Source organism: Varanus komodoensis, unplaced genomic scaffold, assembly GCF_004798865.1.
Source record: "Varanus komodoensis strain SLA01 unplaced genomic scaffold, ASM479886v1 scaffold4, whole genome shotgun sequence".
In the NCBI taxonomy this organism is placed as follows: Eukaryota; Metazoa; Chordata; class Lepidosauria; order Squamata; family Varanidae; genus Varanus; species Varanus komodoensis.
In genome coordinates, this window is record NW_025335941.1 from 53895884 (window position 1) to 53916729 (window position 20846).

Below are 20846 nucleotides of genomic sequence, written 5' to 3' on the forward strand. Positions count from 1 at the left end.
GATGAATCACTGTATTTCACTTCAGCAAGGTGTCATCTTGGGGATACAAAGTTTGCAACTTGTCTAGTGTGACAACGCTTATTAGCCATGAAATATAGACTATTCAAGAAGATGAATGCTTTCGATATAAAACTATAGATAGTTAAAGGGTAAGACCAAAATCAGTCCACATTTTCTTTCTCCTCTGAGAATAATTTACATTTAATGGGAGCTTTGCTGTTAAAGAAAATAAAAGTATCAGATATACAGGGATGTCTGGCTTTATTGCCTTGCTGCTTTTAAAAATTGTAGCTGACAGGATGCGAGAAGGGTTCACAGAGATTGAATCCTAATGTGCTCCTCAGGAAAGCAAATGTGTATTCAATCTACATAGCTAAATGGCAGTCGGGTGGCAACCCGATGAATCATAGCTTTTCGGGTGGCAGGGAGAGGTGCAATAAAATAGAATCCTGTAGAATACAGTTATTTCAGCAAAATGGATTAGGGGTGCTCTCCAGCAGGTCAGTCTCACTCCCATCAGTGCCCATCAGCTCTGTATTACCACCTTGCGGTGACTGAAGCAAGCTCCTGTTTGGTGCTGTGCCTGCGATTGTACAAGTGGGAGAACCGGTCCAAGGACCTGGGAGGTCTCCTTGCATTGCTGGTCGATCCAAAGAGGATGATGGATGTTGCGGTGCTAGATATTTGAGTCACATTGCCTGCAAAGGGTCACTAGGGGAGGAATCAGTTAATGGGTATCAGGGACTGACCTTTCCCCATCCTTCATTAAGCACTCCTCCTTCCTCTCATATCTGCAGAATCGTACCTTGGAGGCAAGACCCTCATGCAGAAAGATAGGTATGGCTGGCTCTCTTCCAGCCATGCTGCCTCCTTTGGGCTTGGATGGGCTTTAAGCTGAACCCGCCTGAACAGATCTGCATGCAAGTGTCTGCCAGGTGATTTACGAGCAAAATATCCAGTTTACGTTTAATCCTAAACATCCTTCCAAATCCTAACACACCTGTGCAATGAATAACCTTGCAGATGAGTAAGCTAGAAAAAAAAAATCTGTATATACTCTGCCTTCTCATTACTCTCTAGCATCATTTGATGCCCGTTTAGAAATTAGTACATGGCTAAGTCATAGCAGCTTTGCCTATGCATTAAACTTCACATGGTGTTAATCCTGTAGCATGTTGCCAACTCTTGTCTTTTTATCAAAACAAGCACAGCAAGGATCCTTTAAATGCAAACTAGCATGGGGTTGGTTTGGGCCAGGACCACCAAGCTTCTTCCTTACATCATTATTCCTAAGTTCCCTGGTAGGAATGAAAATTTGACTCTATTGCATTGCCTTCATGATTTTTTTATTGTGCCACTCAAAGCCAGAACCAGTTTGGTTGGAAAATTGGTTTCCTCCTTCTTGGTGTTCCCCCTCACGACGTCATAAAAGTGTACTTCCCCACCAACAGGTAATGGGGATCGGTGCAGCCCAACATGGAGAAGAGACACACTGAAGTAGGCTCATCCATCTTAATTTCCCAGAATTGGTTCTAATATAGTGGAGCCCAGAGGATTCTGGGGAAATAAAGATGGAGGTGGTTGCACCCTTGCCTTTTCTCTTTGCACTGCTGGGTTTAGCACTGCCATCTTTAAGTGTATTTCAATGTAAAAAGAAAAAGCAGAAGGAAATGGTATGTGTGGAGCTAGTGCCAATTGCGATGGCCTCATCCTTTACCCCACTGCTGTAGAAGTTTATGCTGCACCCGTGATCCATTCAGGAAGTGGGTAGAAAGCTGCATGTTTGGATGTTCCCCCAGCACTTGTCACGATCTTCAATTAGACACCGAGTGTGTCATTCCAAGAAAAAAAAGCGCAGTTCCAACATGGCGTTTGTGCAGTTAAAACTACAAGCTATGCTGAGGTTGCATGATGTGAGCTGCTGAAAAAAAATATTGATAATAATGTGAAAAGTAAGTAGTCTATGCTCCTCTCTATGACCCCACCACTCCCCACATTTTCCTTCCATCCATGGGGAGTCGCCTCCCCAGCCTGAAGATTGCACTCCTGCTCTCCAGAGTGTCCACGATGAAGGCAATAATTCCAGGAATTATTTCCCCCTTTCCTGACAAGTCATCCAAATCTGTCAGTGATATGATAAGGGCAAGGAGGCCAGGAAATATCCAGTGCAGCACTGTTAATTGGGAATGCTGTACTCTGTTTGTGCATCTGTTCCCCCAGGCCTAATTCTTAGATTTTTAAAAAACCATCCCTCTTGCTGAAGGTTTTGTTGGATTTCATGATGCCCCGTATGTGAAGCTTAAATAATATAACACTTTTCTGTATTAGTGCTGTCAAGTTCTCAGTTCTGTGTATTTTCTGTCACTCTGCGAAGGCTTCTAAATGTCACAGGAAGTGGCTCTAAGCCGTTCAGCATATGTGCTCACACACAAGGGGAATGTTTAGGTGTGCTGTGAAGGGACATGCTTCATGTGCAAATTACAGTCACATATCACTGTGCTGTTCAACATTTTTCTTTAAAACATTCCTGTGTTGTTTTATGTAAAAGGTCTACGTACAGGGAAAAGAAGCATGTCAGAAAGATACCTTCATTCACTTTTCCTTTAAGGCACTCTTCTTCAGGAAATATTTTACCCCAATGTGGGAGGATATTCAAGCATGCAACATCCAGCTGGAATTTGAAGTGGCATCAGCCAGAAAGAAGTGCCTTCATTCTGAGAAATATACACTGGCCCTTACTGATGGTGCTTGAAAGAGATGGCTGCAGTAAAGAGGAAGATGAGGAAAGGCGATTCCCCGTCCCTGGCATCACCCCGTTGTGTGTGTGCAGAGCCCCACTGTTTTCCTGCACTGATGACACACATAATATCCCACCATTGTTACTGTGCTGAGGAAAGAATTCACTAGGAACTTGAAGAAAGGGTTAACGAGAGTGTTTGAGTCGGAGTGGAGAAAATGAAAAGGGATGTACACAGTGCTGCACTCAAGTAATGAGAAAAGAAGTTACGCTCTGGCCTTGGTGATGAAGGGGAAATGGCACCCTGGAAATGTAAACTTTGCTTGGTGCCCCATGTGCTCCAGAAGATGCACCTAAGTGTGCTTAGTTACCCTAAAAGAGCAAAAGAAGTACATCCATCTGCTGCTAAACTGTTGACCATTCGGGATAAAGGAGGCAGGACAGAAGCATTACATTCCACAATGTCATTTGTTATTACTTCTTACTAATCATTTACATGCAAGATAATAGAGCTTCCTGTTAGTATTTGTGTGTGCAAGTGTTTTAGTTTGCAAGGGCTTCCAAGATTCAAATCAGGGAGAAGGCTCCAGCCATTCCGGGGACTAAATTTGGAGTCCCACCACAGCAGCCTTTCAAAATCTTTTCAACGATGATGCCCAACATTCCTGACTATTGGGCTACGCTGGCTGGGGCTGATAAGAATTGAAATCCAAAGCATCTAAAAGGAACCAGGCTGAAGAGGGCTGCATTATAGGAAGTAGTTTGCCCAGTTGCATGGGCTCCGGCAAACTCCTTTCTCTTTATTCCCAGGTTCCCATTCCCAGACCAGTAAATACAGGGGACTCAACAGGACCACATGTGAGGAGTTGCTATTGTTCTCAGTACAATGGTATAAAATACAGACAAGGAAATAATCTGGAGTGTGCTTTATGTAAATTAATTTTTGTAGGCAGCATTCCTCTTTCCTATAGTTCAGCAACTGATGATTTATCCTTCCTGAAGCTGGCTGGGTGACAGGAAGGATTGTTTGGGAATTTTTTACAATGGACAGGAGCAAAAAAAGCACACACACCACACACAAAATCTATATTTGGATCGATGTTATGTTTTGGATTCTAAGATATACTAATTGCTGGAATATTACTGAAGGAAAGCTTCCCAGTCACTTCTCCCACCTGCAACTCTCTGTGTTCCCAGAAATACTCTCCTGAGGACTTGCTAATCATTCCAATTAATTTAACGGATCATAATGATTTTAACTGGATTTTTAAAAATACAAGGCTTACATATAAAAATATTGGATTGCAATGTTTGTGACTGCACAGAATCATGCAAGATAAATCAAACTAAATGAAATGCGTGCATAACATTTACTGAAATTTGTGCTTTGCTGTTGTAATACCTCATAAAAGATAATCAGGTTTCTATTTTAATAATTCTTGTTTAAACTAGTTTAATGAGGAGTTTACTGCAGACCAGAAACATAAAATTGTGTTCCCAAAGGATAGTCTTCTTCTTTAAAAAAGAGAAGGAAAAAAGTAAGATCTTTCTCACTAGATCTTTCTCACCAACAGCCACACCAATGCAATTCACTGCTATTTTACTTCTTGATTAAAGCTAATATTCCCATGTTTCAATTAACTCAAATGAGAGACTTAATTCTGTGAGCTAATATCCCTTCCTCCCTTGCTTCTTTCCTTCCTTTCCTCCTCTTTCTTTTTTTAACCTTGACTGTAATTACATTTCTTTCAGTCTGTTTGAAATGTTGCAGGGAAGAAATGCTTTTCTAGCCAGGAGTTTCCATGTGAGTTTCGCAAGGAGAATGGATCTGAAGCAGTGCTCACCGCTCGGATGCTTTCGAAGTGTCCTCCTTCTTTCTCAAAATCGATAGGCTTCCCATTCAGAGTCCAGTGGAACATGACGTCTAAAGTGGGATCATGAATGGCTTTGCAGCTGAGGACAATGCTTTCTCCCACAGTTAGCTCTGTTCTCTTAGGAGTCAGGTCTATCTTGGTAGGCTCTAAAAAGACAAAAGGAATCAAGGGCAGTTATACCTAATGAGAAGGAAGGACTCCCTGGAGAAGAGCCTAACGCTGGGAACAATTGACGGCAAAAGAAGAAGGGGACGGCAGAGGATGAGATGGCTAGATGGAGTCACTGAAGCAGCCAGTATGAGCATAAGTGGACTCCGGGGGACGGTGGAGGACAGGAAGGCCTGGAGGAATGTTGTCCATGGGGTCCCAATGGGTCGGACATTACTTCGCGACTAACAACAACAACAACAACCTTACATACCCAGCTACCAAGGGGTTATGTCTGCAATTTTTGCTGCTCTTCTCAAGAAGAAAAATATTTTACAAAAGAAAGGAGTTGCTAGTTGTCCCTGATCATCACAAACTGTGGATTTCATGGTGCATTAGAAGCCCAGGGACAGGGATGGGTAAGGAATCTGTTGGCGGGCAAGGGAAGCCATCAGATTTCCTGGGCTTGGCTCCCTAGACGCCAGGCCACATTGCAGCTTTGCTGAGTCTGGTTGCTGGTGAGCACCAGCATTCGTGGTGCTCACCAAGAACTGAACCCCACATCCTGTGCAAGCAGCACCCCTCTTCTGCACCACCTGTAGCAGCCATTGGGGTGCTCCTGATGCACCTGATGTGAACCTTCCTTCTGTGAGCATTCGTGGACTCCCTCTCTGCTTGCAAGACTGGGTTGACTATGAGAGAAAGTCTGCAAATGTGACAACTCTACCCTGGAGGCTAAGTAGTGCTGCAGCTCAGGATGGACCTCAAGGCTGTAGTCCAGGGCCCCACAACCAACTACTCAGGTTATGGGGCAGTGACAAAGTGATCTGGCATCAGCATGGCAAGTCAGGTCCCTCCTGAGCTGGCACTGGTTTCTGCAGGATCTTCTCTTTCTTCTAGTCTCCTAGTCTTCATATTCTATCATCTGGGGACAGCTGTCTGGCTTGCACATGTTTGGAGATGTTGCTTTCATTACTCTCACTTCAAAATAGTTCTTTCCCACCAGTAGCATCTGCAGTGTTGGTTCATATGGGATGAAATAGCATGAGGCATCATGTGGAAGTTTTAGAGTAGCTTCCACAAGTTGATGTCCTGCAAAAGCATTGGTTGACAACTCTCAGCATTGCCAGCTGGTGCTGCCCATTAGCCAGTCTGGCAGGGAATGAGAAGCCCCCACCTGACTCTTCTGAAGGGCACCAGGATTGGCATGCATTCTAAAGGAATACTTCTACCGATGTACTCATGCATCGCTTGGCTGGTCTGACACAATGAATCCCCCAGAAAATTATTTCACCATCTCAGGTCCTGGTGACATTTGTTGTGAGGAAGGCCAAGAAGAATAGGGGAATTCCTCCCTAGTGTTTTAAATATAAGCTAACCAAGCAAACCACTACCCATAACAGGGGTGAGGTTTAACCATGGTGAAAGTGGGTGCCAACCACTGGAGAGAAGCTCCAACCTCCTGCATTCATCAGTTCTATACCGCTTCAGATCCAAGACACCAAAGGTAGTCCCCTGCTAAGGATGGGTGTAGAAGTGATGCTTGAGATCACATGGTCTGAACATCAGTTTGCGGCTTGTCTTGTGCCTGGTTCCCATTCAGGCCTGTGCTTGCTGCTTGCTCCGGGAGAATGGGAAGCTTGCACAAATAGTGATCAAACAAGACATTTGCACAAAAGTCTTAGTTAACACAATTTCCCTCAAGAGGCTTAAAGGTAAAGGTAAAGGCAAAGGTTTCCCCTTGACATGAAGTCCAGTCATGCCTGACTCTAGGGGGCGGTGCTCATCTCCGTTTCCAAGCCAAGGGAGCCAGTGTTTGTCTGCAGACAGTCTCCGTGGTCATGTGGCCGGCATGACTAAACACCGAAGTGCACGGAATGCTGTTACCTGTCCACCGAAGTGGTACCTTTTTATCTACTCGCATTTGCATGCTTTCGGACTGCAAGGTTGGCAGGAGCTGGGACGGAGCAACGGGAGCTCACCCCATTGTGTAGATTCGAACCAGCGACCTTTCAATCAACCAGCCCAGCAGCACAGTGGTTTAAACCACTGTGCCACCTGCAGCCCTCAAGAGGCTTAGAGTGGGGCTAATTCTGTCTACAGGGGAAATGGAAGCAAATTACAAAATGTGTGTAAATCAAGCTGAGATTCGGGAATGAGATGAATGTGGTGTGTATTCAACACTTTCTGAATATTTTTGCTGGGGGCATGCTTGCCTGCATTCTTGAATTCAGAGCTTCAGATGGGGCATGCTCCCATGTTTGGTCAGCGAAAATGAAGTTTTCATATATCCCTACCCAGCACTGGCTGTGCATCATGAACTGCAAAGTAGTTCTGAGAGCTGGTGTGGTGGTGATAGTGTTGGACTGGAGGCCTATGAGGTCTGGGTTCTAGTTCCCACTCAACAATCAAGTTCACTGGGTGACTTTGGGCCAGTCACAGACTCAGCCCAACCTACCTCACAGAGTTGTTGCTATGAGGATAAAATGGAGCTATGTATGCTGCCCTGGGTTCCTTGCAAGAGGAAAAAATGCAGGACTTTAATGCAATATGATGAAGAAGATGACATCAATGCTGACAATGTCTTCAAACTCTAGTTTGCTCTTCAAGAGCAAATGCAGAAGATTTATCAACAGGGCTGGCCTGTCACAGTTTGGTCCCTAAAGAGAAGGGAGAGATAATCCTATCTGTACAAATGGACTGGTAGTTGAACACTGGAAACCAGCAGACTAGCTTATATGAGTGCAAGGTTGACTGGACAACACACAGAGACTTCTTCTTCAGCAACTCACCGCCCATCCGTGTCCCCCAAATCTGCCACTTGGGACAGCTATCCCACAGCACTGAAAGGCAATGTCACCCCAATTTATCAGCTGTGAGAGGTTGATGTATGAATGACTCACCCCGTATACAGAAACGGTTGTCTCTATCGTCCATAGGAATCCACAGATTGTCTAGACACTTAGGGCTGGGGGTTAACACTACCAAGCACTTCAGTTGGTGAATTCCAGCCAGACCACTCACAGTCTCTCTCACCTTTAACAAATACAGAAGCTGCTATTTCCGCTGAGCCAAAAACGTTCTCTCCTCTGCATGCATATCTTCCCTCATCCGATTTAGAGGCATTCACGATTCGTAGGCTCCCATCTGGAAGAACAGTTATCCTGAAAATTATAAAAAAGGTTTTTATCCTGAAATAGCATATGCAGAATTATCGCAAATGCAGACAAGTGCAGCAGAATCATCTTTTGTCAGCCTTATAAATAGCATTATGGATTCCTGCCGATATTTCTGAGGAAAGATGAGAATGCCAATTGAATTTGCCAGTCTTTCAAATAAGGCGGAAATAAACTCATTTTATTCTCTCTCCTTCTGTAATACAAAAAGGTCCAAACTCCTTGAACAAGTGGATTAATCTTCTGAAACCTACAAAGGGTAAAAGTGTAATGAGGTTTTTTTTTTGTTTCCAAAAGACATCTGTCTTTCAGATTTGGAAAGCATAACTTTATCTTCAAAAGATGTTTTCATATGAAGCACCAGCTGTCCAACTTGAATCTAAGAGTGACCTTAACAAAAATCAAATAATAAAAAAAAAACTGGTAAGAAGTAAGTGCAGATGGGGAAATAAGAGAAAATTAACTGCATATAGCCAAGATATGATTTATAGTACCTTCTATGCTGGAGTAGCACAAAGATGAAAATCAGATCTAGCTACCAACACATATTATTTTCATTTATTATAGTTATGCAGCAAATTATCTAAATGAAGGCTAACCCACTAAGGGTAGAATTAAGTATATAAGAAGCAGAACTACTTCTGAAAATAGCAGCTGTGGGATTCTTCCTCTTCCACCACCACTATCATAGGTAGCTTAATGAGAGCCAGTGCGGTGTAGTGCTTAAGAGCGTGGGCCTGGGACTCTGGTGACCTGGGTTCTAATCCCCATTCAGACAGATGTTGGGCCAGTCACAAACTCTCAGCCCAAGCCACCTCACCAGGGGGTTGTTGTGAGGAGAATTATTTAAGCTGCCTTGAGTTCTTTAAAAATAAGGTAAATAAAGAAATAAACTTATCCCATGCCCTCATGTCAGGCATTTTCTTGCCCCTGCCAGCAGCAGCCAAGGAAGTGAGAAGCAGAGGTTTTATTTCAGGAAAAGTTGCACAGGAAAACTTTGTTGGAGACTGTGCCCTATCAGGCTAATTTGAGAACCAAGACTTTTGGAGAACAAAAAAGGCAGCGTAGATTAGTATTACAGGAAGAAAAAGAATCTTTTGCCATGCATTTCATGCAGTAATGTACAGCAATATTTGCCAACTTGGCATGCCTCAGATATGTTGGACAACATCTCCCATTAGGCTGGCTAGGAAAAATGGGAGTTGTAGTCCAGTGCATCTGATTATGTGTGTCAGAAGTGTTGGGAGGGGTGATATCAAAGAATACAAGTGAGGAAGAGGAATATAAGGGAGGAAGATGTTGTAAGGTGGGGTGAGATGTGAACAGGATGCAAAGACAGGTCCTTCAGCCACGGATGAGGCCACAGCAACAAGGAAGGGAAGAAATGTGCAAGGTCTGCAAAGCTCAGGGGTCGTAGACACTCTCTATCCCAGAAGAAGGAAGAAACCAGCAGACGAGCATTGAAACCCAACTGAAACAGAGAAGAATTGAATGGATTAACCTCCATCCAGTAAGCCAAGGTGGGTGTTCAGCTAAGCTGGGATGAATCCATAGAGTCGTACGATTACAGAGTTACCTCCCAGCCAGCCCCATCATGCTACTGTCCACACGTCTACTTGCAGACTTAAAACAAACAAAAAAGCTGAGAGATCCAACTGCAGAAAAGTGATTTCTTGAGATAATTGTTTTCGCCTGTAGGCATCAGCGGGAGCTCCATCTCCAATTTTCAGATGGAGCATCTGACTGAGAAATACTCACAGCAGCACCGTGCAATGGCTAAGGATCTTCACTATTCATCCAGAGAGAACAGCGAAGAGACAGGCAAACAGCACTGGTGTGGCCCCAGTCCTTCTCTGCAAAGCATTCCTTCAATGTACCGAGGGCCATCAGGGCAATTTGGCTCCACCCGTCAGTGAAGCTGCTCTCCATCCTAACCCACTTCAATGGCTGGATCTGGGGATCAGGAAGGATGGCTATTGTACATCAGATTTTTTGTAAACCACCATATGTCCCATGTCTAAAAGATCCAAGGTATCAATTCAGGTTAAAGCTACTACACTGCATTACAGGGCATATTGGTAAACTGCCAGGACTAAAAATCCCATAGGACATATCCCGCTTCTTCATAAATTGGGCTGATATTGCCTTATTCTGTATCAGTCTTTCTCAGGCCTTTTATTTCTCCAGCAGAAGATTGGTAATAGGCTTGGAAAACCTCATTGCAGTGCATTGCATGGATTGGATTTCTGTGTCTTGAACAATCATGTCATCTAGGCTGAATGGGTTCATAGGCCAGTATATTTGGGGCTGATACCCACCTCCAGCATTTGGAACATCTAAAGAGTAACTCTAGCTGCCTGCTTCCCTCTGCACACACCCTGCAATGTAATCACTTATCATCTTTTGCAAGCTTTGAAACATATATTTTGCAATCTGGAACAGAATTAAACAGGGACTGCATTTTTTATTTTAAGTAGACATAGCCATAAGACCAGATACTGAAGATGAAACTCAAATGCTTTGGCCATCTAATGAGAAGAAACAATTCATTGGAGAAGACCCTGATGCTGGGAACAATTGACAGTAAAAGGAGAAGGGAATGGCAAAGGATGAGGTGGCTAGATGAAGTCACTGGGGCAGTAGGTGTGAACTTGGGTAGACACCAAAGGATGGGGAATGACAGGAAAGCCTGGAGGAATGTCGTCTGTGGGGTCACAATGGGTCGGATGCGACTTTGCAACTAACAACAAATCCATAAGGATAGTCTGGACATGCACATGGGAGGCATGTAATGAGCAGAGCTAGCTGAAGCCGGGGGTCAGACTAGATGGTCCAGGAGACCCCTTCTGACTTGCTCAGTCTCTATGTTGCTATGTTTCTATACCAGCCATGAGATTTTTAAATATCTATATAATGTTTCAAATATGTTTAACTAGCAAGCATATCAAGTTATGCTCACTTTTCAAGAACATAGTTTGATGTGACAATTTTGACCAAATCTACGGAACTGTCAGAGTGGGAGCCATTGTGCTGTTCCACCTGAGGCCTACAGCATCCACCTCAATTCAGACTTGATGGACTGCGATTCTATATGTTGGTTAGGGAAGTCTTCTTCTGGTGACTGGAGATGTTAGTGCAGGCATCAACTATATGGATGCACTATAATTAATTAAAATTAATTAATGAGTTTCAAGAGCAAACTAACTCCTAAGGTTAGCTCCTAAGGAATACTCTTATGCTTCATGGTCTTGGTACTATGCTGATTAGTGGATGGACAGATGGCTCATAGTTCCCTTCATATAATTTGGTTAGTATTTATTTCTAAATATTTACCACTAAATATTTTACTGTCTGTCCCCTGCCTCTCATATTGATTTGTCTCTTTCATTCCCAAGGTCCCAGCGTGGCTTACAACAAAGTAACAAATAATATCAGTACACTATAGAATGATATATAAAATGGATGTGGCAGCAATGGTAAAAACAGATCAGAGAAATGCCATCTATTAACATGGTACACATTGTTCCCTCTGTTTCTGATGTTCAGAAGTATTCCTGCAGCCAAAACAGCACGATCCATACTTATGGGGCAAACCTCAGTGGAATCAAAGTGAACCCATAGTTTTCAGAAGTGCAAAGAAACAGCTAAATGGGGAAACAAAATTCCCGCAGTGCCACAATCTGGAATGCTTATTTGGGGTGGGTAGAAACTGCAATAGAGTATTCCGAAAGAAGACATGCCTGAAACATTATACAAGAACATGCCATACTGCAACACTTTGTTGCAGGTCCTGCTTGCTATCAAATCTTTTGCTTGGTGCCGAGCAGCAGGCACCAGGAAAGTCTGTCCATTGCGGCCTTTTGCATACAGGACACCAAAATGGAGACGGGCATCAGCTGCTTAATTTTAGAGGCAGGCTGATCCAGAGGAGGGATTCTGCAGGTAATCACAATGTTTAGACAAGTGCATGCAGGAGAAGGCAGCTCCTTTGCAAGAACATATCACGGCAGCTGGCCATTATGTCATCCATGTGCAACGAAACCTCTGTCTCTCTCACCCGTTCTTGCTGGATGGATTGCCCCCGATGCAGAATTAGGAGCTATTTCCTAACAAAACAAAAGCCTGACCAGAATCTATCAGGGCTTTTCGCTTCAAAAGAATATAGTGTATAACCCTGTTGAGAAAAAATAAATTACAGCTTTGTTGTTGTGTGCAGTTTATAAGATTTATTGGCTACAGGAAGTCTCATTGTCATGAAAAATGGGCTACCATTTCCTTGAAATGTGAATTCAGTCCCTGTTCCAAGCAATTCAACAGATAGGGTAAATAGGTGTCAAAACAAATCCGGGGGCATGGAAGGGTCAGGCTGGCTGCATGTGGTATGTTACGTGTGGAGCTTGTGGAATAGATGGCAAAAGTGAGAACAGTTGACAACCGAGTCTATTCCATCTAATCATGTTGCATACATTTTCTTGTTGGGTTCCATTATGGCACATTACAGTAATCTCACCTCAGGGTTATGAAGGCATGATTGAATGTTGCCCGGTCCAGAGGAGTTGCAGGATCAAAACAGAGCAGGAAAGCAGTAGCTCAGTGGAAGGACATGTGCTTTGCATGTCTAAGATGTCAGATTCCATCACCATTGAAAGAGCGTCAGGGCTGGGAAACACCTCTGCGACACACCTCCATGAGCTACTGCCTATAGCATCAGACACAGTGATAGACCGATTTGTTGGTTTCACTTCCTCCCGCATTCTAATTCTTTACATCGCCATTTTTTAAAATCTCAATTATGAAGTACATTTGGTAAGATTTAGTAAATGGTTGTCTAAAGTGAAGCAAATTGACATTCTCACCTATCTGCCCTGGTTAAGTCAATACATACATCTATTTTCAACATGAAGATCTATATTGTACCTGCCTTCCATGAAGCTCTTAAAGTGGATGGAACCAATCACCCTGGGAGGTTGTGGGCTCTCCCACATTCTAGATGTATCTGGACAGTCATCTGAGAGAGATGGTTTAACCAGGTGTCCTGCACTGAGCAGGGGGTTGGAACCAGTGGCCTCCTGGCCCGTTCTGACTACTATTGTATGATTCTATGATCTCCCACTTCAGAAAGAGAGAGAGAGAGCGAGAGAGAGAGAGAGAGAGCGCGCGCCTAATTTGCAGGGACTCACGTCAGATTTTCAAGACCTAAGTTCTTAAGATTTTTAGAAGTCAAAGTCTTGGGTTTGAATGGACAAATTTGTCAGTTTTCATTTCTCTCACATTTATTAAAAACAAAGCACTGTCCTATTTGTAAAGCAATTTTGAAATTATTAAAAAATGAACCAAACTAAATTCTCAGTCCTTGCTACTAACTTGATGGAGCCACAGCTTGAAACAAGTTCATGTTTTATGTGAGAGCAGTGAACCTGCCATTCGCATGCCTGGTCCTGCATCAGCTGTCAAAGCCTTCCTTTCCACAGTGACTTCTAGGAAATCAGCTCGGTTGAGACCACACGATCATCTACACTCAGGGGTTGTATATGGGTTAAGTGTGGGTGATGGTTGGACTCTGAGTTATCAAGATAACAAACCATGACGAACAACCCATGCTTCACAATTCAACAACAAACCATGGGTTTCCTTCATTAGTTGCTTGCGGTGAACATGTGTGGCTCATGATTTCAGCTAGCTTCAAATTAGAAGGACAATTTGACTGAGGGTGGATTCTGCAGTGGCCCGTAGTGCAAGTTCCCGGCAAGTGCAGCCAGCATTCACGGGGTGCTTGCCTGGAACTGAACCCCATGCACCATGCATGTGCTGCCCTCTTCCCTGTGTGCACACTGCCACCACTGGCAGCAGTGAGAGAGAAGAAGGTTGGCCACTGGGGCTGGCGACGAGCACACTTGCTGCAGCTCTGCTTTTTTATTTTTTTTATGTTACATTTCTATACTGCCCAGAGCTGAAGCTCTCTGGGCGGTTCAGATCATTCTAAGTCACCCATCCAGATTCCAACCAGGCCTGATGCTGCTTAGCTTCCAAGATCAGACACAATCACACACTTCAGGCTATGTGGGGAGAACCTGATGGGGAAGGTTGCCAGTTGCACAACTGGGGGTCCATGAGCATTCGTGGATTTCCAATTGGCTCAGCTCACTTTGCAGGACTGTGCTGAGCAAGAGAGATCATGTGCAGATGCTGGAGAGAGAGTTTCCAAAAGGGTCTGTCCCAACCCTAGTTCAAGCAGCATGATGCACCCTGCATGGTAACAACAATCCAAGCTTCAAAAATACTCCACACTCAGCTCATGCTCAGCTTTTGAGTGTGGGTTCCTGTGTCATCTGAAGCAGTCAATAACTACTCTGTGAGACCCTGAGAACTGGGACTGGGAAGGTTCCACCACTCTGTGGCCGAGCACATAGCATGCATGTAGCCAGTTCCATATTGTGGTGACTTGGCAGCTGGAGGCAGCAGGAGGCAGGCCCATCTGAGTACACATCTGGTACAGCTGTGTCCATTGGCACCAGCAGCCACCACTGAGAGTAAAGCAAACCCAGCCTCTCCAGGTCTCAGGCACCCTTGGCCTTAGGAATGATGGGCCAAGGATCTCAGTGCATTCTTTGTGAGGGGCTTCTCTGCAGCCCCCTTGTGTCCTTTGGGAAGCACAGCCAAGTTGCAGGTTTTGCACAACACATTGTGTGCAACCTGGGTGTTCAAACAGTGTCACATGACCCCAAAAGTGGCACACCCTCTGGTGAGCCTCCCTGCTTTCATCCCAAAGTACACAGTGTGGGTTTTTGTGAAAAAGGGGGAAAGGATTTGGGGAAAAAAGTACTGTGGGAAGAGGTTTGCTCAGACACCGCACACACAGCAATAACCAGTGATAAAGGACATACAAAAAGGGGAAATCCAGTCTGGCTAGCACATACTTGCACAAGCTGCTTATTGAGTTCTGTGAGGACCCAATGTGCTCATGGCAAAATCGTCCTTTGCCTGCTTCGGGTCCCCTCCCCCCCCCTTTGTTTGGGGGAAAACTCCACCAATGCACTGGTAGCCAAGAAACATTGCAGCAATCTTTCCTGTTGACAGAAGAGAAAAACCCCAATGTCCTTTTCTGTGGGTGGGTGGTGGTGGTATATTTCTTCTGGTTCCCACAGTCCCACTGGCCTGGGTGGAGATTTCAGAAGAAGGCAGCTGTGATAATTAAATAAATAGAACTATCCATGGAAAAATGGACAGGAACAATTTTGACAAAAAAAAATCTGTGATTGTCACCTTTCAGCAATACCAGAGGAATCGTTGCTTATTTCTCCCCTTTTAGCTGTTCAAATATTTGTGCTGAGTTTTCTCACTGCTTCTGTTTAACAGAATATTAAGAAAGGCAACTTTGCATTTATTTTATTCACAGAAAAGGATCAGATTACACAGACCAGTGATTTCATCAACCTTACTTTTTATCATATGATTTTCTTGTCAGTAGTACTAACTGCACAAAAATGGAGAAGATTTTATTTTCATCCAGAATGTATCTACACTGAAGTAGATGGAATCTGGCCCGCTTCAGTGTCAGTTCACAAAAAATCTGGTGAAATAGGCTTGGTGAGCTGATGGCAGATGAGCAGTTTGGCAGGGAGGCAAACCAGGAACTGGCCTATGTTGGGTAGGGTACTGTGCTTTGGCCACCTGCAGGGCAACCAGGGATGACATTGTTTCTGTCTTTTTACCACCCAAGAGTCAAAGTTCTCTGGGCAGTTTACAAAGATTAAAATCTGAAACCTGTATTATTAAAACCATGTGCAAAGAAATACATAAAAAGACAGCAAGGCAAAAACTACACATATATCTCAAACCAAATTGATAAGAAGAAGATTCAGGACCTGAGTTAAACCTTATCACATGCTGCCAAATGTCTGAGAGAAGAGGAAATGCTTAAATGGTTGCCCAAAAGGTGACAATGTGGCTGCCAGGCAAGTCTTGCCAGGGGGATCATCTCACAAGTGCAGGGCCACCACCAAGAAGTCCGTCTCCCTTGTACATCCTTCTGGCCCTCTCTCAAAGAAAACACCTGAAGGAGGGTTTTTGCTGATGAATGTAGTGTAGGTTCATGCTGGCGGAGACCCAAGCCATATTAGGTTGTATAGATAAAACAAGCACCCAGAATTGGACTCAGAAACATACAGGCAGAATGGGCTATGTGTTCAGACCTGCTGGTTCCTGTTACCATTCTGGCCATTGCATTTGGCATTCACTGCAGCTTCCAAACTCTTTCCCAAGATAGCTCCATGCAGAAGGCATTGTAGTAATTGAACTTGGAGGTTAGTACACTGAATGCAGGGAGCCTGCAAGAGAAACTTCCTACAGAAGGAACTATCAGAGCTGCAAGATTTATAATATAGGATGTTGGCCCTTGCTTGTATTGGCACCAGCTAAACTGTCTGGATGATGCTTCTATGATGTTTTCGAAGAAAGGTTTTAAAGAAGTGTCTGTTTCTGCTCATTGCCCAGAAAGCAATTGGGTGGTTATCATAGTGTGCCCTGAAATTTGCTCATTCAACATTCAACCTATATACACTTACTTGTGAGTAAGCCCCAGTGAGCACAGCAGGACCTACTTTCATGGATCCGCAAAGCAGATTACGCTGCTAATTTGTTGCATAAATGCATGCATTATTTTAAAAATGACCTTGATTCTTGTGCGTCCTTAGATGAAAAGTTGAAATAATAATTAGGAATTAATGTAGAATGGTGTTGTTGTTGTTGTTTTTTTAAGGGGAGCTGGAGAGGAATAGATCATGAAAAGGCTTTGCATCAACCCAACATCAGCAACTAGGTTAGAGAGAGAAAATGCAGCTTAAATGGTTCTGCTTCCTATTTTTCACAAGTGACATCGTCACTTGGGGTATGAAATTGGTCTGTGCTGTACGCTGGCAGTGGAAGCTTTTTTTAGATGCAAAACAGGTTGGGAAGTTGGATTGACTCATTTACCCCGTGGCTTTTCTCAGTGTTCTGATCTGAACAATCTGTCATTTCACATTAGCCTAGATACGGAAGCTGTCAATATTCTTTACTGTAGATTATGTGGAATGAAGACACGTATTTGTAAATAGTTTAAACCTTTATTTCTCCTTGACTGTCTTGTGAGCTCTCCATCTCATTCTCTGTCTTTTATATTAGACTTATAAGCCTCTAAATCTCAAAGGAGCCAGGAGCGAGTTATTATTTGGCTGAAATTCCTTGGGTAACAAGGAGACGACCATCCCTGTATGAATTTTTGACAGTCCTATCTTGTATTGAATTTTGTTATTTTCAATATTGTTGACCTAATTAGAAGGAACTTGATTGTGGTTAAATCCCACCGCTCAAAACAAAATTGCTAGGATGTCTTATTCAGCTGGTTTTTCTCATCCTTGTATTTAGAATAGATTATCTCCTAATGCTTGTGTGTAGTACTATAAGGTTGTTGGAATACTAAAAGTAAAATGTTTAAGACTCAGCATTAATGTGCCACAAATCCATTTCCTGCTTTCAGACCAAATGCTTTGCTCATGTTAAAACAGTGAGCTTTCATATCTTTGGATATGGTCTCTTATAAATCCATATGGAAAATGTGGGATCACTGAATCACTAGGAATTTTAAAATATGCATCAGTAAACACATGTAAATGAGTAATGAAACCTTTTGGTTGCATTGTCTGAAACCTTTAATGACCAAGTGAAAGTGTGGATGTTGCAAGTTTAATAGCTGTGACACACTTGGAAAGGAATATTGAGATCTGTGTTCTGGCAATGGTATAAACTCAATTCTGGCAGTCTTTCCCACACGGTGGGAATGGCAAATGATGTATGTACATTTTATTTCTGTTTGCAAATCGTGCAAACCCACTCCATCCTCAACCCTGAGCCATGAACACAAGTAGAAACTCAATTCTTGGGAGAAGTTTGCAATTTTGCAAGCTTGTATTTGAATTTCAAAACAGCCACTCACAAAAGTGTGCATCTGCACAAATGCATATTTCCCCTCAAAATCTGCATTTGCATGCTTTAGCCTAAACACACATTTTTCTTAATCAGAAATGTGCATTTTTGCTCAGTTGAAGTTTGCTCCAACTACTTTTCCCAGTTGGAGAAAAGGCATGCATGTTCAGGAATGCAAAGGAACTGAACTGAGCTATGAGGGGGAACTGGGAGAACCTCAGCTGTGCATGTGTGACACTGGAAAGCTTGTTCTGTTGGAGGCTAATGGACTTCTGAAACATTTCAATCCCAAAGTCCAAATGTAAGCTGAGCTGGGCTCTCTTCCTCTCACTTGCATTTTATCTGTTCTTGAAAATAATATGAATATTCTATGCACTGGGCTTTTACCATGACAAAACTATATTTTAGTATGAAAGTTAATATTTTTAATGCAATCCAGTTGGTTTGTCTGGCAATATAATTTCTGCTTGTTCCTAGCTGCTCTTGGAAAGGCTAAATTTCTGTTGCCCAAGCGGTGGATCTTACTTATGGAACAAAATGCAAGCGGATTGGGGGTGGCCCAGCAGTCCGCTAGAGATTGGTTCAGATCAAAACCAATGCAAATGTATGCAACAAGCTGGTAGGCAAGGGTGCTAAAAGGCACTCAGTAATTGCTATGCCAGACAGAAGGAAGCCAAAGTAAACCAGCTACACGTTGATTTTAAAGATGTGGGCTTAGACATGTTGTATATCTTCTTACATGGAAGAATCCATGTGACAGCACTACTGGAACACGGATCTAAATTCTGCTCTAGTATCCATTTCTATTAATTTTAACACAAGCTCTACCGCATTTTGAAGCTGATGACATATTTAATATTTATTTCCGCTGAAATCAATCTCTAGATTGTTCATTAGATTCAGGGAACAATAGATTTAGGATGAAATATTCATTATCCTTCTACCACAGTAAATCTCTCTTTGGGTTTGTGAATGACAGTAGCAGAAAATTAGCTCATTCACTGACAACTCAATTTAACTTTCACACACACACACACACACACACACACACACACACACCATAAAGATCTTGGGACAACTGCTTTTTTCTTTTCTACTGCCATTTATGAGAATAGAAAAAGAGAAGGATTGCTTAGTTTTAAACATTAAATTAGATCTTGAATGTTAAAAAGAAACGAGAACACACACCAGCCTCTGACTTCAACACCTAAGCATCAAAGGCCTGAAATCTAAAGGGAATCCTGCCTTTTTGACATGTTAATACAGGTTGATAGTAAACAACCAGGATCTGCCACAAAGTGTTGCCACGTGGACCCTCATATTCAGTAGGTTCTTTTCCATTTTCCCTCCTGTCCAGCTTGCAATTTCATTTCATTGATTACATTTCTAGACAGCCAGATAACTTACATTCTATTATGTTTCATTCTAGGTTGGAAGTCTGTGGAACCTCCCACCCACTGTTTTTCATACACATCCTTTTGGACTTCTCCAACCCTTGGCGGTTCCACGATACCTTCTCCCCTCTTGGATTTGGTTGGTGCTGTTAAGGCTGTAAGCAATGGCTCTAGGCTTTGAATATAACAAATAGAATGGCAGCTATGGGCCACTGAGGAGCAGTCGCTGGGGGTCAGTGGAGGGAGAAGATGACAATTTAGCTGGGGATCTACTCATGTGGTTCTTAAACAGTCAATGAACAGAAGTGAAGCTCTTCAGCTGGTCCAGCCCATTTGGTTTCGTACATGAAACCTGGCTCACCGCATTGTAAAACTAAAGGGCAAATTCTGCTTCAAATACTCTTTCATTAACCTGGAGAAATACATAATGAACACAATGTATTTCCCCCATATTTTATGAACTAAAGCCCATGTTAATTTTGGTGAATGCGATGACAATTTTGTTAGCTTTAGAAGTGTTAATTGACTGCTCACATGGAAAGTTTCCTTATGCTTGGAGCAACAATTGTTGAATCAAATAGTTTGTATTATTAAAATGAGCCATGCAATATTATCCATTCAGATGGAACCTATTCTTTTACATGGCTATTTGATTTAGAGGAATGCTGCAGGAATATTAACTACAGGTAACAATATATTCCACTGGTTGAATATTCTCTTTGTTTAGAAGTCCATGTCACAATTCCCAGTAATTAGTGTGCATTGATACAGGCAGAGGTCTGCTGAAATTGTGCCCAAAGCAACATTTGAATGAATGTGAGGGTATCTCCTCAGATGACACTTGCCAGATCTCCAGGGAAACACACTTACTGAAAGCTTAGCATCTTTGAGCATTTTAATATAAAGCTTTGTAGCTGTACATAAACCTATCAAAACTTTCTCTGATACAATCATAGAATAATAGTATAGTTGGAAGTGGCCAAGAAGGCTATTGGGCTGACCCCCAAGCTCAGCACAGGATTCCAAGTTAAAAAATTCCCTCTCAGATGGCTGTCCAGCTACATCTTGAGTGCCTCTGGTGTGGGACAGCCCACAACCTCCCTACTTTCTACTCTAACACTTCCTGATGTTCAGCCAGAAACTCGAACTTGAACCCATTATTCCGTTTCCTGCACTCTGGAATGATTGAGATGAGATCCTGGCCTTCCTCTTTGTGACATTTCAAGTCCTCGAAGAGCATCATCCTATCTCCCCTCAGTCTTCTCTTCTCAAGGCTAAACATGTCTGATTCTTTCAATCTCTGTTTAAGTAGTTATCCTCATGAAGTGGCATGGCTGATGCTAATGAAACCTTTCTGATCAATTTGGAATTTCCCAATGGTTCAAGATGCAAAAACACCTCTCCTTTCAAATTAGCATTGCTTTGTAATCAGCAGTCCCAGACAGAATGGCTGTGGAGGTAAAGCAGCAATGATCCCAATCAAGATTCTTGTTGTTGTTGTGTTGTTGTTGTTGTTGTTATTGCACCGATATCCCATCTTTTTTTCTTGCAAGGG

At 43.0% G+C, this 20846-nt stretch overlaps 1 protein-coding gene across 1 annotated transcript in view; it reads right to left on the minus strand.

Moving 5' to 3' along the window:
• CNTN5 (contactin 5) overlaps positions 1-20846 on the minus strand; it is a 312385-nt gene that overhangs the window by 104570 nt on the left and 186969 nt on the right. The window contains exons 12-13 of the mRNA XM_044441829.1: positions 7795-7922; positions 4582-4757 (exon numbers count right to left, since the gene is read on the minus strand). Coding sequence (XP_044297764.1) covers positions 4582-4757; positions 7795-7922 — 304 coding nt within the window. The remainder of the gene's footprint in view (positions 1-4581; positions 4758-7794; positions 7923-20846) is intronic.